General features: G+C 43.8%; 1 protein-coding gene across 1 annotated transcript; it reads left to right on the top strand.

The window, feature by feature from the left end:
- The first annotated feature begins 1,635 nt into the window (after positions 1-1,635).
- Positions 1,636-14,704, top strand: LOC111585178 (non-homologous end joining factor IFFO1-like). Its single transcript, XM_055018056.1, has 2 exons — positions 1,636-2,848; positions 14,647-14,704. The coding sequence occupies exons 1-2, from the start codon at positions 1,899-1,901 to the stop codon at positions 14,702-14,704; spliced, it is 1,008 nt and encodes a 335-aa protein (XP_054874031.1). The 5' UTR covers positions 1,636-1,898.
- The last annotated feature ends 4,135 nt before the right edge of the window (positions 14,705-18,839 follow it).

Here is an 18,839-nt window from a genome sequence, read left to right as displayed (position 1 = left end):
AAAATAATTCTCTCCAAAAATATTCCGTCATTTGGTGGGAATATCCATCTTAAAACGTCACTCCATTCTTAATTTAGGGTTTTTCTCTGTCATCTGTCTGTATTTTAAATGCTGGGATGTTTTTTAGGCAGAACATCAAAGCAGTTAGTCCTGTTTGGTGCAGAACATTGAAGACATTTAGCAGGAGGCCAGTCAGTAGATGTTTCCTGAGAAGACATGTCACCCTGGACAATTTTATATAAATCATGTCTCATTTAATTCTTAAATGAGCTGTCACTTTCACCATTCTTTAAACAACCATTTGGTAATTTGTGCGTCACTTTTCATTTACATAAATTTGTAAATTCATCAGGGCCGTGCAGAGACCTTTGGAGGGGCAGGTGCTCAAAGTTAAAAGGAGGCACATGGAGCACGAATTTGAAACACCATCCAGAAACATACCTGACAATATAACTGGCTGAACTGTAGCAACCCATATCCATGAACATGGAAGTGGTGATGCAATGGTTAAGTTTCTGGACTACTGATCAGAAGGTCAGTGGTTCAAACCCTGATGTGGTCACCATTGGGCCCTACAATTTATTATTTTGAAGCTGAATTTACATCACCATTAGACACTGGACTGTTTAACTGTGGCTACTCTTCCTGGAGTCCTTGCTTTTAAATTTCATACCTTTTCCAGACATGTACTGTAGAGCCACGGATTTGCTCCATGGTGCTGATTCATAATCTGCCCTTTATTATTCGTAGTGCTAATAATAAGTTTAAAAAACAATTAAATGATACAGGAATCATATATTTAAATGTATTTGTACTTTTATTCAGTTTGACTATCCACTTTGTGCAAGACAGCAAGGTTCTAAATGTTATATATTTTATATTTATGCATATTATATTTCATTTGTCTATATATACAAATGTTATAAACAAGTACTGATATCTTTAAATGAGAGGTTGAGAAAATCACAATTCAAATTCTTCTAATTATTATTGTTATTGTGTTTATACTGCAATAGTCCAAAATTATGTGAAAATGCATGTACGTAGTTTCAGTGAAATAACATAACCTCTGTCTCATTGCCTCTAGAAACAGGAAACACACTGCAACTCACTGACAGTAAAATAATACATCTCTCTGATGCACTTTGCCCATGACAACAGAAACATACAGAAACAAAAAGAAGCCTGGCAGACTTTATCCTCTCAGCAGCTGTGTGGTTAACTAGCGGCTAGAACTGATGACAGGTGTGTGTTAGAGTCAGACACACACACACAGGATGCTCACTTCATCAGTCATCTTGCAAAAATACACCGTACATAAACGAATCCCGCTGCAGAACCTCCTCTCCATCAGGACCATCAGTTGTTGATGTCCTCCCTCGGGTCTCCGGTTTCTAGACGAGCGGCGCTAGCGCAGAGCTACAGGGAACATCTGGACCCCTCAGAGCAGTGGGGGACGTCTACGTAGATCACGTGACCGACCGACGGTAGATCTGAATTATTTTTAGTTTTGTTTTATTTATTATTTTGTCTCTTGTGTTTGTCCGTGTCTCCCCTCTAAACGAGTCCTGCGTAAAAGTGAACTCAGCAATCTCATTTTGATACAGGCTCCAGTGGCAGATTTAGAGGCACCTTATTTGTTTGTTTGTATCATATGTCCACAAAGGTTTACTGCAGCGCTGTGTTTGAATCCTGTCATTCTGGTCTGTTTTTAGGCCCTAAAAGCCTCCTTTCTAAAACGCATCGTCTGCTCTTCTTTGCCCTCAGCTCCTCTCTGTAAAGGGGATCATCAGGAATAAACATCCAAACCGGGCTGCTGGGCCTCATTCCTGCTGCGGATAACTAGCAGATTTTACTCGGAATTACCTGCAGAGCTGAATCTACGGAAGTCTGGGTTCATGCCGGATTTCGAGCACTTCAGATTTTCCTATTCGAGCATGAATCCGGTCCTGGGGGAGAGCGGCCTCCTGGCTCCGCAGCAGCATCACCACCAGATGACGGGCCAAGCCGACTCCGCCATCCCGGAGCCGGGATACTTCCTGGGGGAGCACGGCGGCTTCGGGCCGGATGGTTTGTTCGGGTTGGATCTGGGCGCGCTGCCGTCGTCCGGCCTCGCCTACCTGCACCTGAGCAGCTCCCTGCACCGGGTCCCACCGGCCGCCACGGCGCTGCGCAACGACCTGGGATCCAACATCAACGTGCTGAAGACCCTGAACCTGCGCTTCCGCTGCTTCCTGGCCAAAGTGCACGAACTGGAGCGCAGGAACAAGGTGCTGGAGAAGCAGCTGCAGCAGGCCCTGGAGGACAACAGCGGAGGAGATCCACACCAGAAGCCGGTGACCAAAGACATGGGGGTCCAGACCGGATTCATCGGTCCGATCTCGCCCAGACCGGGCTACATGCCGCTCCATAACGCCAACAACCCGGCCTACCTGACCGGCGGCCTCCTCTCTCCCACCCTCAACCCTCCTCCTCTGTTCCACAACAAATACCTGCTGGGGAACAACCTGAACACGGACTCCAACTCCAACCTCACCACCAGCCCGGTTCTGAGTCCCAGCGACCCGACCAGAACCATCAGCAACATCAACGAGAAGCTCTCCGCTCACACCGGAACCCGCACCAGCAATGGGCCTCCTCCTCCGCGCTTCCTCCCCGGAACCATCTGGTCCTTCAACCACACCCGGAGGTTCGGCACCGGCAGGGAGTCGTGCGTCACGGGACCCGGAGTGTCCTGGACGCACCCGGACGGCGTCGGAGTCCAGATCGACACCATCACACCGGAGATCAGGGCGCTGTACAACGTGCTGGCCAAGGTGAAGAGAGAGAGGGACGAGTACAAGAGGAGGTGAGGACTTCACAGTCTGTCAGTGGGTTAAAATATGATCCTGATGCTCATTGAAAGGTTTCAGGTGGAGGGAGTTTTCTGTCACTAGAGAGCAGGTTTTTGGATGAACTTGTGTTTATTAGGGTGTTTGGACAGGTTGTAGCTTGGTGCTGGGTGGTTGTGGATAAAATTAAGATTAAAACAGTTAAATTCAATGCAGCAAACTTTGTTAATTTCTTAAATCATTCAATCAATCAATCCAGTTTTATTTGTGTAGCATTTTTCAAATCAAAGGAAGTACATGAAGAACACAAGGAACAAAACGGCAGTTAAAAAAAACAATGCCCCAATTGTTTTAAAGTGATATAATCTAAATAGTCAAAATGTACAATTAAATGGGTGAAAATCTGTTTTCAAAGTTGTAGTGATCTTAAATTTTTATAAAATCTAGTAAAATCTGATAATCTAATTCAAAAAGGGATGAAAGATAAACGAGTCAAAATGTATAGATATAAAAATGGGATTAAAATCATTTTAAAATTGTAGTAATAAAAATAAAGAAAATCGAACAATCTAATTTTAAAAAAGTGACAAAAGATAAATAAATTAGTCAAAAGTGTATAAATACATGGATCAAAATCTGTTTTTAAAACCATAATAAATAAAAATCTTAAATGAAAACCGTGTCAACACACTGATTGAAAGCCAATAAGACAGTGATCCTGCATATTAAAAACTCCATTCAAAAACACATCAAAAAATACAGCAGGGAATGGATATAAAAGGTTAGAATGGGTTTTCCAGGCTGTTGCTGCAGTTAGGAGCTGATATTTAATCCATTCAGGATATAAAATCAATTCTATTCATGTCTCCTATGTTTATTCATTTATTCACCTTTATTTAAACTTCGAGTACATTGAGGATTGGAGGCCTCATCTAAAATGTAAAATAAGAAAAACTTGTCTTCTGTGAATAATTTACACATTCCTGCACATCTTAGATATTCGCATCACTTATGAGCCATAATTTCTTACAGTGTTTTCTAAAATAAAGCAAAACTCACTTCAAATGTGACATATGTGACAAATCTTTCATTTAAAGCGTTGCAGAGTTACAGCTTCCTTAAACAAACGTGACACCAGAATCATGCAGGATTTGAATTCTTTGTTGCATTTTGTTGTCGTTTTCCTGCAGGATCTTGTGCGATGCCTTAGCGTCTGCTGATTTGCAGCGTTCATGTTGCTGTTTGGTGGATTTTGGTGCATGACACATACAGAAGAGATCAGATTTAAGCGTATTTTTTAGCCCAGTGACTAGTTGGCCCAGCCTGCAGCCTGTGTGTGTTTTCATTAATGTGTTTCTCCGTGTTTTTTTTTTCTACTGCTGTGTGATGTTTAAAAGCACCGACCTCAACACTTTGTGCTTCGTCCTGCTGACACAAGATGCTTCTGCAAGACAAACCTTCAGTCACATTGATTTCAGGAGGATGTTAAACTGAGCAGCAGAGACTCGTTGTCTGAGCTGCACGTTCACAAACTGCTTATCGTTCCGGTTTTATAGCTGCACTAAAAGTTCCATTAAGTTTTTACATGTTTGAAAGCTATTAGAGGGACGTGGAGATGGAAAACGATTCAGTAGTTTCTTCAGTGGCATTGTGCTGGTTGTGGAGGTGTTTTTGTCCCGTCGTCTCCTTTGTCGTTTTTTGTCGGCACCAGTTTGAATCATAGCTCCGCCAAGGAACGCTCCAGTTGTCTGTTTGTCCGTCTGTCTGTTGGCAACATTACTTCAAAATGGATTTGGATGAAATTTTCAGGGAAGGTCAGAAATGACACAAGGACCAAGTGATTAGATTTTAGCAGTGATGCGGCTTATAGTCTGGATCCACGGATTTGTTAAAGATTTCTGTATTATTGCCAGATAGCGGCACAGCGTCACTGTAACCATGACAACAAGTGAACGCTACGTCAGCTGCCTGCCTCCAAACATGAAGGTCAAAGTGTTTTTTCAAAGCCTTCTCTGAGCTACCAGGAATATAACTGTGATGCTATAATGCCAAAAATCTTTCATTTATTTATTTATCACTGGGAAAAATGAATCAAAACGAAACGCTTTGAGCATTTCCCTGTTAAAAGGGTGTTTTCCTGCCACTGTTCTCCTTAGGGCTGCTCTGGGTGTTCAGGCATATGGGTTCCGTAAAGCGTCTCGAGACAATTTGACTGTAATTGGCGCAAGATAAATAAAATTGAATTGAACCCACAGCTGTTGTAATGATATTCCAAAATCCCTTCTTGGGCAGTCCAGATAAATCCTTCAGTTAGGAACCTTCAAAAAAGGTCTCCCAGTCCATCATGGTTGCCCAGGTACAGCTCTCTGATACTCAGACAGCTCCTTATTCTACCTGGTTTCAACCACAGCACATAATGCAGCAACACGGGAGTGTGGTCATCCTCCCTGCTGGATCATAATCCACGATCATCTAAAAAGTCTGTCCCGGGGTCCTTAGAACCCCTCCTACCTTCGGTAGTGACTTTTTAATCCACTCTTTGAATGCAGGTTTCTGCTTCACTGCTTTTCTCTTGGATACATCCAGCAGTGAAACAACCTGTACATCCTTCTTCGCCCCTTTTCTGGAGCCCAGTGTCAGTACTTTCACCCTACTTGGCGTAGTATATTCCATGGAGTCAGCAGTGTCCTCCTCGCTGATCTCACTGTGCTCGGCCATGTTGTCCTCCTCAGGCTCTGCTGGATCCTCTGCTGCCGTTCTGGAGGCTCCGGCCGGGTGCTCTGCTTCTTATACTCTCACTTTCTGGCTCAGTCTCCCAAAGCGCCAGCCTGCTGCCACTGCAGTCTCTGCACAACTGGAGCCGGTTGAGCTTGAGCTCCCCACTCAGAAAACCCCGGGCTGGAAGAAGGAGGGGTCCTTATGATGCCAGAGGGTGCTGACGCCCCGCGATCCCAACCTCTTGCCCCTCCCACCCCCCAGGTCACGTTGCCCCCCGCTGGTTCGTTCCTTCGTGTAGATGCATGCCTCAGCCTCAGGCTGGGCCTAGCTGGCCAATCACGCCTAAGTGTCCTGACCCCATCTTTCTGTTCCGCTTTTTTCCCATGTGCCTGCTCCTCTTCTGTGGTCACATTCCCACAGGAACGGGTGAACTCCTTCAGTGCTTCAATCACAGACTTATTAGCAGCCACAATCCTCTCCAGCCACACGCCCGTGGCAGGACTGTGTCGGTCTATTTTTGGCTCTACTTCCCCATCTGCATCCGAGATCTCCTCCTGCGATGCAGCCTGGTCATGACTGTCATTTTCTTCATGTGATATCGCCTCAGGGTCAGTGCGTACACTCGCGGTTTCTTCACTCTCCTCAATAATCCTGTCGCGGTACACATTTAATGGGGCCAGGAACTGTCCATGGTCCTTATACACCGACATGGCTTCCGCCTTTGAGGGAGCCACTAAAACCTGTTGCACCCCGGTTTCTCTTGCCAATGTCTTCACCACAGGATCATATTTCACAGAGGGGCTAATTATTGACACTATCCGCCCCTTTAAGGTGCCCTCTTTGGTCTTCTCTAAGAAGTCACCCCACCACATCAGCCATACTCTGGCATCTTGCTCTGTTTTTACTTCAGTAGGACTGTCTAATATTATAATCCAAACTTTGTTCAGGTGGTCATACACAGCATACCGTCCGTCCTGCTTCACTCCACCTCTCTCCTCTTTGGGGAATGCTGCCTCCACTAACTTCCGCACAACCGGGTGCCAAGAATTCCACCCATCCCCACGGATAATCACCTGGAATTTCTGCTCAGGTAATACCCCGGGCGGAATCCTCAGTGACTGGGATGCAGCTGCGCTTTCACTTCCTCCTCCATTCTCCGCCGCTGTCTCCACCGCTGCCTCGTGAGCCGGCGGAGGGGAGACTTCTTTCTCCAACTGTAGGGAATCCGACTCCTGATCGTTGTTCATTTTATCCAATTTGTCCGTCTTTGTCGTCTCGAGTCGCCTGCATCCTCAAAGCCGCTCGTAGCGCATAGAGTCAGGATGAGGGCAGACTAGTTTCGACTACTCCGCGAAGTCGTCCTGGGCTACCTGATTGCCCTCACGACTTTCACGTATCTCCCCTCATTACCAGGTTAAAAATATCTTAGTTTAATCGTAATCCAAACTCTTTCTAAAACATCTCAGTTTCATAGTAATCAAAACTCTTAAAAGCATTTCCATTTCATAAAGCATCAGTTCCTCATATCTGTAAAATCTATCAAAAACATCAGTTTCCCTGGTAACCAAAAACATCACTTTTCACAGTGAGTTGCTGTTCTGACTTAGTTACTTCTTAAACAAAGATGATAAGAATAGGTATTTGAGTTAGCTTTAACACATTCATTGGGTTATGGCATAATTTATTTATAAATCACAGGTTATAATATCACAGTGTCCCCTTATTTAGCTGTTATTCTGCCAGAGTCTCACCCTTGGGGCTGATTCTGGGATCTCATACCTCCATGTTTCTCAACAACTTGAAGAACTGAAGTTATCTCTATGTATCCTTCATTATGTGAGAGTTAAACCTGCACTTCTTGGTGTTTAAATGAAGGAAGTTTCAGAGCTCTGTCAGGTTAGAAACCAGTGGAAGCATTGCGAGTGCTCTGAGCAGTATAATACATATTTTAACCCACATGATTATCAGAGAATGATGCCCTGAGTTAACAAAGCTGATAACCACCGTCAGTTAAAGGAAACAAACCTGATTCTGAGGTTCTTTTTGTGACATGTCAAAAAATTTGCTTCCAGTTTGCGTGACAGTTTTCTGGAAACGTGGATTAAATGTTTGTCTGCAGAGAGGAGAGCTGGACATGAGCTGCTGTTTTTCTCTCTCTCATTAGTCCTCCTCCTCTTCCTCCTGTTCCTCCTCTTCCTCCTCCTGTTCCTCCTCCTCCTCCTCCTGTTCCTCCTCCTCCTCCTGTTCCTCTTCCTCCTCCTCCTCCTCCTGTTCCTCTTCCTCCTCCTGTTCTTCTTCCTCCTCTTCCTCCTCCTGTTCCTCCTCCTCCTCCTCCTGTTCCTCCTCCTCCTCCTCCTGTTCCTCTTCCTCCTCCTCCTCCTCCTGTTCCTCCTCCTCCTCCTCCTGTTCCTCTTCCTCCTCCTCCTCCTCCTGTTCCTCTTCCTCCTCCTGTTCCTCTTCCTCCTCCTCTTCCTCCTGTTCCTCCTCTTCCTCCTCCTGTTCCTCCTCCTCCTCCTCCTGTTCCTCCTCCTCCTGTTCCTCCTCCTCCTCCTCCTGTTCCTCCTCCTCCTCCTGTTCCTCCTCCTCCTCCTGTTCCTCCTCCTCCTCTTCCTCCTCCTCCTCCTCCTGTTCCTCTTCCTCCTCCTGTTCCTCTTCCTCCTCCTCTTCCTTCTGTTCCTCCTCTTCCTCCTCCTGTTCCTCCTCCTCCTCCTCCTCCTGTTCCTCCTCTTCCTCCTCCTCCTGTTCCTCCTCTTCCTCCTCCTGTTCCTCTTCCTCCTCTTCCTCCTCTTCCTCCTCCTCCCTGATGGTTTTCTCTCAGCACCTGCAATGCAGCAAAGGCCTGTGACTGCCAGCAGTGATGTCACTCTGTCTCCCCTCTCTGCCTCCCTTTCTGCCTCCCCCTCTGTCTCCATCTCTCCCTCTCTGTCTCCTCCATGTCTCCCACCCATTTCCCCCTCTGTCTCACTTTCTCTCCTCCTCTCTGTCTCCCCTTCTCTCGCCTCCTCTGTCTCACTCTCTGCATCCCTTTCTGTCTCCCTCTATGTCTTCCCCTCTGGCTATTCTCTTTGTCTCTCCTCTCTGTGTCTCCCTCTCTGTCTCCCTGTCTCCCCCCATGTCTCCCTCTCAGTAAGTGAGTAGTTTTGGGTAAAGTTTTACTCATATTTAGCCAATAGGAAATGCTCTAAGTCTATTTTTGCTTTAAATGTTTGTGCATAGATAGGAGTGTAGCATGACAGGGGACTGAAAACTTGATTTTTTTAAAATGTGAAAGTGTAGGAAAATTATTTTGTTCCTAAAATAAATCATCAGTGGTGATAAATAATCAGAATGTCCACATTCACACAGATCAAAACACTGGTGACTATTTTGGTCATAATTGTGCAGCTTGAATTGATGATAAAATTATAAATGATATATAAATATGTGTTGCGATCCAACCTCTAGGAGTTGGCTGGATGCAACAAAATAACCAGAATGTTATTGGTTCAGGTGAAAGGATTTATTGCTTAGTGGCAAATGGAACATAAAAGTGATAACAACAAACACACAATTGGTGGATGTTGTCAAATCAAAAAACAAAATATAACAGAACGAAGGCTAACAGAGTTTGTAACTAAGCTAAACACAAACAAAACAACTGAACTCCTTAGCCAAACTTAAATACAGGAACAACAGCCACCACAAGTAACAAAAACTAATACACAGAGTGCAAAAACGAACTAAAATGTGGTGCCTCACACTCACATACCGATTACACAGTTCCCAAATTCAATTCAATTCAAATAGCGCCAATTAAAGTCAAATTGTCTCGAGACGCTTTACAGAACCCATATGCTTGAACCCCCAGAGCAGCCCTAAGGAGACAGTGGCAGGAAAACACCCTTTTAACAGGGAAAAAAAACCTCGAGCAGAACCCGGATCTAATGTGGGGGAACCCATCTGCTGCTGGCTGGACGGGTTGAGAGGGACAGAAGAGGTAGAGAGGTAGAGACAGAGGGATAGAGATAGAGAGATAGAGGTAGAGAGGTGGGGGGGGACACAAGGACCATAAAACACACAGTTTAATACATGCATGATAAGACAGATGATACATGGAAAGTACAATTAACATGGAAACTGATTATAGTTTACTGCTATGGTGTATGGCTCTGGCATTAAATATACTACATATATAGCTGGTGGTAAATTCAAAAATATGTAGATGAGCAAATCAAGTATAGTGAGGGTGATGCAGAGTAGATTGATGGAAATGGGCAGCTGGAAGCAGTGGGCTGGAGGAAGGTCAGCAGCAGCATCCCACAGATGGAGATTAGGCCAGTTGGTGGGAGAACCACCACAGATCTGAAGCATCCAGCTCTGGGATCAGGGACACTTGGAGAAAGGACACAGGGAGAAACAGTGATTGCGGTGCAATAATGACACACACACACACACACACACACACACACACACACACACACACACACACACACACACACACACACACACACACACACACACACACACACACACACACACACACACACACACACACACACACACACACACACACACACCACACACACAACACACACACACACACACACACACACACACACACACACACACCACACACACACACACACACACACACACACACAACACACCACACACACACACACACACCACACACACACACACACACACACACACACACAATACAAAGGTAGTTAGAGAAGGGCTCAGTGCATCCAGAGAGGTTCCCCAGCAGACCTATAGCAGCATAACTAGGGGCAGAACTAAGGGACGTCAAGAGGGGAAGTCAGTTTTGCAAATGAAAACACCAGCTCACCCCGTCAGGGTCACCCAGTCAGCCCTAACTATAAGAATTGTCAAAAAGGAAGGTTTTAAGCCTGGTCTTAAAAATAGAGAGGATGTCCACCTCCAGAACCCAAACTGGGAGCTGGTTCCACAGGAGAGGAGCTGATAACTGAAGGCTCTGCCTCACATTCTACTTTTAGAGATTCTAGGAACAACAAGTAAGCCGGCAGTCTGAGAGTGAAGTGTTCTGCTAGGATAATATGGTACTATCAGGTCTTTAAGATATGATGGAGATTGGTTGTTAAGAGCTTTATATGTTAGAAGAAGGATTTTGAATTCTATTCTAGATTTAACAGGAAGCCAATAAAGAGAAACCAATATAGGATAAATATGATCTCTCTTGCTAACTCCCGTCAGTACTCTGGCTGCAGCATTTTGGATCAGCTGTAGGTGTTTCAGAGAGCTATTGGGACATCCTGATAATAAGGAATTACAGTAGTCAAGCCTAGAAGCAACACATGCATGGACTAGTTTTTCTGCTTCACTCTGAGACAGGATGTTCCCGATTTTCACAATATTTCTCAGGTGGAAAAAGTAAGTCCTACAGATTTAAGGTAAAGGACATGTCCTGGTCAAAGACAACTCCGAGGTTCCTCACAGTAGTACTGAAGGCCAATGTAATGCCATCCAGAGTAACTATATGGTTTGAAAGCAATTTTCTAAGATGTTTGGGGCCAAATACAATGACTTCAGTCTTGTCTGAATTTAGTGGTAAGAAATTATAGGTCATCCAGGTCTTTATGTCCTTAAGACAATCTTGCAGTCTGGCTAGCTGATTAGTTTCATCTGGCGAAGACTCTAAATACAAAACAGCTCCTTGACTAAGTTGGCGGACTGCTACCTGGAGGTTCCACACTAAAGCAGCAGCCGCCAACAGGAGCTTGAAGTGTCTGTAGAACCCGCCACAAGTACCTACAGACCAAAAGACATCACAGAAATAGAAACAAGAAATTACTCACAGAGGCACCAGGGTGGACTGGTCACAGATGTCAGCCGCCCAGACTAAGCGCATGGTTGCAGGTATATAGTCTGCAGGTGTGGCTATGGCTGTGTTCGATTGGTTAGAGGTGGAGGGGAGCTGGAGGGTGGCCCAATCAGGAAGGTCGGGAGGCGGGGAGAACAGGGCTGCGGTGCAGGTCTTCTACTCCTGACTCATTAGTTGGAACGACTGGCAGCTGGGGTTCTGGAGAGACTCTGAAACCAGCCACAGCTGAAGCCACACAAGCAATCTCCCCACACAAAGGCCTAACAGAAAAGCACCCCAGAAACCAGACGGCACACAGATACCTGTGGCCATAACAATATGTAAATAATAGTACATTAAAACAGGTGGATAATAGAAGTTAAAAGCCTCAAGATAAACAGCTAGTATCATTAAACTTTAGCACAAGAAGGGTTGCAAAACAACTTGAAAATATTGACCGAAACATGACATTTCTGTAGCTGTTTTTACTTCGGTGAGCAGTAACGATTACAGTAAGTCGGCAAAATAATCAAACCTGCTCAAATAATAGCAAATAATGATGTGAGAGCTGTGACAGTCCTCAGTGTTATCATGTTGGGACAGGAAGAAGTGCCATAAAGTGCACAGGTTTACAAAATGTCAGTGCTTTCAGTGAAACTAAAGGGTAAAACATGACAGACGGCCTCACACCAAAGGTTAGTCTGCCTGCTTTTGGCCACAGAATACATCAACACGTACTGTTGTGTTGTCTCCACAGGCGTTAAATGTTCCCTCCACTATTAATAGAGAGCAGTAAATGTGGGCTCTCATTTTTCCAGTAGTGTCACTTGTGGGAGGCTGCAGTGACTCATACAGAGTGTTTGTGTGTTAGGGTTGGATACAGTGAGAGAAGGCGTCACCTTGTATAGAAAGACACCAAGAGGACACCCAGATTGTTTGGTAGAGGTGCTACATGGTTATCTGTAGCACTGAAGATGCTGTGGTGTGGGATTGGTGTTAATGTGTTGCATACTGTTGGTTTTAGCTCACGCTTTAAGTCACCGTTCAAAAAACGTAACATAAAATGGACTCGTTTGGGGTGCGACGAGATTGTAAAAAGTGGAAAGTGGTGAAAGCTCTTGCAACATATGGACTTGGATGGTTTTTATTCAATTTGTTAGAGTTGGATTTTTTTCAAGACACATTAAATTCATACACTCTTCTTTTTGTTCAGACTTTAAGTTGGCTGCAGCATTTTTAAAAGAGTATTTCAACATTTTTGAACAGCGTTTCCTCATTTCTCTCAATTTAGTGTGTTGCAAGAGTGTAGATTTAAACCCAGGTGATAAATGTAGCTTAGCATAAAAAATGACAGCTGTAGAATAGCTCTCTAAGTTTACAAAAATGTACCTGCCTGGGTGAGTGAGTGAGTGAGTGAGTGAGCAATGAATTCCACAAGCTTTTATTGCTGTGTTTATGGGAAGCGTCCTAACATTCAGGCAGCAGTCAGTGGACAGATGCCGAACTAACTGTAGAACTGCTTGGGGTTCATCCAGAAAATGCTGAATAACTGACCATGCCTAAAACAGTTCCACTTATACTTACTAGATGATTGTGTCCATTTGTATTTGTGCATATTTAAGTGCTGTTTGCGTCTCCGTCTTCCTCCGGTTGTCAGTTCCTTCTACAATAGTTGTGTACATGTTTACCACCTGTCTGCATTGTAGCCTGGCTACGAACAAGTACAGTTTGACAGCACTTGTCTTGTGTTATTGGCTGCAGCCTGTTTGTGTGTTTTTAGACTTCAGGTAGAAACACACTTTTTTTAAAAATGAGTTTATTTGACAGGGACCATGTACAGAAGAACATCAAACACAATGAAAAGATGCTGCGGACCAGATTATAGCATGCTCGCTAGTTTCCATCTGCAGTCCCTGGAACAGGCAAGAGAGACACAAGTAAAGGCAGAAAAGCAAAATATTACATTTTCTTTAAGAAAGGATCTCACATTCTCACATTTACATGGTTCAAAAAAATCATTTCAAGACTGTCAAAGCTGACAGGTTTGGCATTTTTTTTTGTCTCTATAGAAAAGTCTTTAAAATCAGTTACTGGCTTTAGTTCAGTGGGGAGCTCATTCCATTCCGTTTTTGCTTTGTAGGAAAAAGATGATTGTCCAAAGGCAGTTTTACGTAGAGGGATGCGGCCTTGTTGTCCTGGCTGTATTTCCAGAGGTGCAGTGTATCAAAAACTTGAGGCGAGGGCGCTTAACCACGAAAATCCTTGAAAACCAATCGTACGTTTGCATACACTATGGTGTTTTCAAAATGTCACGTCCTATACTTATCCGGTATACAACTCATTCATTCATGTGTTTCAGAAGAGTGACTTTGGAGAAACACCTGAAGGGTTTTTGTTGCTTTCAGAGTCCAACTTCTTTCTGCTCTTTCTACGATCTCATACACTTTAAGGTCTAGTTAAGGTTAAGACACTAAAACCTATTTGAAAAGGTTCCTGTCTGGATTTAAGGTCTCTGAGCGTGAGGCTGAGTACAAACAAACTCACCTTATGAATGCTATCAGTTTGCTGAAGCTTTTTAGTTTGGAGGTAACAGTGGAGTGTGTTTGAAGCTGCTCAGCATGTTATGTAAGAATCCAAGAATAGGGGTCAGAGGAAAAGCTCCAGGTCCATCTAAGGAGATCTGTTCATCTCTAGTCAGCTTTATGTCTCTGTAAAGCAGGACTAAGCATTCCCTACATGACACAGAAAACCATTATAGGTTAAAATCTAGAGCTAAGTATACCCGACCTACCTGTGGAGGGGAGTTCCTGGCTTCTCTGTTCACCGTAAAAGCTTTTTTCTTCACCGTGGGCTCATTTTTCACTGCATTCTAAAGTTTTACTGATGTTTTTGAGGTTAGTGACGATCACATGATTGCGATCCTATTACAAATCCACCACTTACAGAATCTTTTTTTGTTATTGATAAATGTTTAGAAGCAGAATACAGTGATTTTGATGAATTATCACGTTTTAAGATTGAGATTTGGTTCATTTTGCAGATGGAAAATCCTACATTATCTCTGTTTCTGTCTGATGAATGGTGTCATGTCGGTGTTTTATGTTTTCTTGATAGAACATACTCAGTGAGGTTTAGAGGTTCAGAGGGCCTGTTTGATGTTCTGTGAATGTTCTGTGATCACCTCGATTGCTTCTTTTGCTTCAAACAGCTCAGTTTTTGTTTTGTTTTTGTGTCCGTCTCCATGTAAAACTTGTGCTTTGTGTGTGTTTCTAGATGGGAAGAAGAATACACGGCCAGGATGAACGTTTCTCTGTTTTTTAAGACGCGATGAAGCAAAAAGGTTTACGGCGCTCCGGTTCTAGGCATTCAGTTTTTCATGAGCAATATTCCAATTTCATGTCCAATATTTCATTATCATGTGTGGCATTTCTTCTAACTTTTCTATTTTACAGCATTGTTGGAGCTGTGTTTAATTTTCAGTCATGTCTCATTCTTGTAGCTTATTGCTTTTCTACTAGATATTTTGTTTTCTGAGCAATGTCTGCAAAATTAATAATGTTTTATCTTATCCTAATTCGTGAAAAACACAGACAGTATGTCGGTCTATAATTTTATTTAGCAGATGCTTTTATCCAAGACACATCTGAGAGTAGATCCAACACAAGCAATGATCTAATCAGGAGAAAAATCAACTTTATGTGTGTTTCAAGGGAGTTTCTGTGCCACAGTGCTGATGAGAGGATGAGCTGCAGCTGCGCTGGATGAGTTGAATGAGCTGTGGAGGTCCAGTTCGTTTGTCATCTCCCGCTTAAAAGGCCGGCAATGCGACTATGCCGATCATTCGCACTCTTCCTCCGAAGCTGTGCGGATCATTCCTCCTGTCCAGTGTCTCCGGAGACCGAGCAGCTCGCCTTTTCCCCAGCCGTCCTCCGACCAGATGGAGCCCTCCTTCTTCTTTTTCGTGTGGTGAGTTCTGCACATAGTTGGCATGTTTGTTAGTGTTTTTGTAACTAAAACCCTGCTCATCTACAGTCTGCCTGGTGTCTCTTTGAAAGAAGCTGGTTTTTTTTTGTTTTTTAAAAAAAATATTTTTTCGGCTTTATTTAGGCACAGTGAGCGAGAGACAGGAAACGGGGGGAAAGAGTTGGACAAGACATGCAGCAGCGTGCCGCGACCGGGTATCGAACCCGGGTCGCTGCGTCGGTGAACAACTCCTGTACATGGGTCGTACGCTTAACGTATTGAGCTAAACGAGAGCCGGGTAAGAAGCCGTTTTTGAGTCGATTTGTCAGCGTAGTTTATGTATAAAACAAAATGTGGATCGTTATGATCATGCTTCGACTGTCAAACACGTTTGGTAATTTAGCACATGGCATTTCAACCTAAATAAATGCCTGATTGTCTGCGCCTGCTAGAAAATGTTCCCCCCCTCTATATTTCTCAGGTGATGTACTAACATCACGTGGTTTATTCTGCAGACATTTGTGATCATGCTTAGCAACACTTGTGAATTAGGACTAATTTCATTAATCTCAGCTAAAGTTATAGAGGGATACAAATTGTTTCAGCCTCATTCACTGGACCTGACAATGTATCCCCCCGCTGCAATGACAAGTCCAGTGAATGAGGCTGAAATAATTTGTATCCCTCTACAGCTTTAGCTGTGATTGATGAAATTAGTCCTAATTCACAGGCGTTGCTAAGCATGATCACAAATGTCTGCAGAATCAACCATGTGATGTTAGTACATCACCTGAGGAATATAGAGGGGGGCGGGGGGGTACATTTTCTGGCAGGCAGTCAATCAGGCATTTATTTAGGTTGAAATGACATGTGCTAAATTACCAAACATGTTTGACAGACATTTTGTTTTATTCATAAACTACGCCGATATCTAAACACAGACTTATAGCTACACCCTTCCGAATGCATGCACGCTGGGACTTTGATCGTTTGCTGATGTTGGCATTTCCTTTCTTTCTTTTACACGTCGAGAGACCGAGATCTGCCGTGGACGATTAAAGACGACGTCGTTGACATCCATAGAAGTGAGTTACATACACTCATGGAAGCGATTTCTGTTTTCTGTTGTGCGTGTCATGTTTGCACTTTTTTCGGGGCACTTGCATGTCTAATTCTTTGCTTTGACACACTCTGTCCTAGTGGTGATTTCTGTTTTCCATCTGGGTCACGTTTGGACTTTATCCTGGTCACTTGTCTGTCTAATTCATCTGTTTGACTAAAATTGAAGACATGGGCCTTTGATTGTTTGCTGATGTTGCAGTTTTCTTTCTTTTTCATGGCGAGAGACCGAGATCTGCATTGGACGACTAAAGACGATGTCGTCGACATCCATAGAGGTGAGTTACACACACTCATGTAGGCGATTTCTGTTGTGTGTGTGTGTCATGTTTGCACTTTGTTCGGGTTCTTTGCATGTCTAACTCTTTGCTTTGATACACTCTGTCCTTAAGGTGTTGGCTGTTTTCCATCTGGGTCACGTTTGGACTTAATCCTGGTCACTCGTCTGCGTCATTCATGGCTTTGACATAAATTGAAGACATGGGACTTTGATTGTTTGCTGATGTTGCCATTTTCTTTGTTTCTTTTACATGCTGAGAGACCGAGATGTTCAGTGGACGATTAAAGAGGATGTTGACATCAATAGAGGTGAGTTGTACACACTCATGTAGGCGATTTACGTTTTGTGTTGTCTGTGTCATGTTTGCACTTTTTTTCGGGTCACTTGCATGTCTAAGTCTTTGCTTTGACACACTCTGTCTTCGAGGTGATGGCTATTTTCTGTCTGGGTCACGTTTGGACTTTATCTTGGTCACTTGTCTGTCTAATTCATGGCTTTGACACAAATTGAAGACATGGGACTTTGATCGTTTGCTGATGTAGCAGTTTTGTTTCTTTCTTTTACATGCCGAGAGACCGAGATCTGCAGTGGACGATTAAAGACACCGTCGTTGACATCCATAGAGGTGAGTTGCACACATTGTCATGTAGGTGATTTCTGTTGTCTGTGTCACGTTTGGACTTTATCCTGGTCACTTGTCTAATTCATGGCTTTGACACAAATTGAAGACATGGAACTTTGATCGTTTGCTGATGTTGCTATTTTCTTTCTTTTACATGCGGAGAGACTGAGATCTGCAGTGGACGATTAAAGACACCGTCGTTGCCATCCATAGAGGTGAGTCACACACATTGACGGAAGCGATGGCTGTTTTGTGTTTGTGTCATGTTTGCACTTTGTTCGGGTTCTTTGCATGTCTAACTCTTTGCTTTGACACACTCTGTCCTTAAGGTGTTGGCTGTTTTCCATCTGGGTCACGTTTGGACTTAATCCTGGTCACTTTTCTGCGTCATTCATGGCTTTGACATAAATTGAAGACATGGGACTTTGATTGTTTGCTGACGTTGCCATTTTCTTTGTTTCTTTTACATGCTGAGAGACTGAGATGTGCGGTGGACGATTAAAGAGGATGTTGACATCAATAGAGGTGAGTTGCACACACTCATGTAGGCGATTTACGTTTTGTGTTGTCTGTGTCATGTTTGCACTTTTTTTCGGGGCACTTGCATGTCTAATTCTTTGCTTTGACACACTCTGTCCTAGTGGTGATTTCTGTTTTCCATCTGGGTCACGTTTGGACTTTATCCTGGTCACTTGTCTGTCTAATTCATCTGTTTGACTAAAATTGAAGACATGGGCCTTTGATTGTTTGCTGATGTTGCAGTTTTCTTTCTTTTTCATGGCGAGAGACCGAGATCTGCATTGGACGACTAAAGACGACGTCGTCGACATCCATAGAGGTGAGTTACACACACTCATGTAGGCGATTTCTGTTGTGTGTGTGTGTCATGTTTGCACTTTGTTCGGGTTCTTTGCATGTCTAACTCTTTGCTTTGATACACTCTGTCCTTAAGGTGTTGGCTGTTTTCCATCTGGGTCACGTTTGGACTTAATCCTGGTCACTCGTCTGCGTCATTCATGGCTTTGACATAAATTGAAGACATGGGACTTTGATTGTTTGCTGATGTTGCCATTTTCTTTGTTTCTTTTACATGCTGAGAGACCGAGATGTTCAGTGGATGATTAAAGAGGATGTTGACATCAATAGAGGCGAGTTGCACACACTCATGTAGGCGATTTACGTTTTGTGTTGTCTGTGTCATGTTTGCACTTTTTTTCGGGTCACTTGCATGTGTAAGTCTTTGCTTTGACACACTCTGTCTTCGAGGTGATGGCTATTTTCTGTCTGGGTCACGTTTGGACTTTATCTTGGTCACTTGTCTGTCTAATTCATGGCTTTGACACAAATTGAAGACATGGGACTTTGATCATTTGCTGATGTAGCAGTTTTGTTTCTTTCTTTTACATGCCGAGAGACCGAGATCTGCAGTGGACGATTAAAGACACCGTCGTTGACATCCATAGAGGTGAGTTGCACACATTG

Source organism: Amphiprion ocellaris, chromosome 15 (genome assembly GCF_022539595.1).
Source record: "Amphiprion ocellaris isolate individual 3 ecotype Okinawa chromosome 15, ASM2253959v1, whole genome shotgun sequence".
Taxonomy (NCBI): domain Eukaryota; kingdom Metazoa; phylum Chordata; class Actinopteri; family Pomacentridae; genus Amphiprion; species Amphiprion ocellaris.
This window is presented reverse-complemented; position numbering and strand designations above follow the sequence as displayed.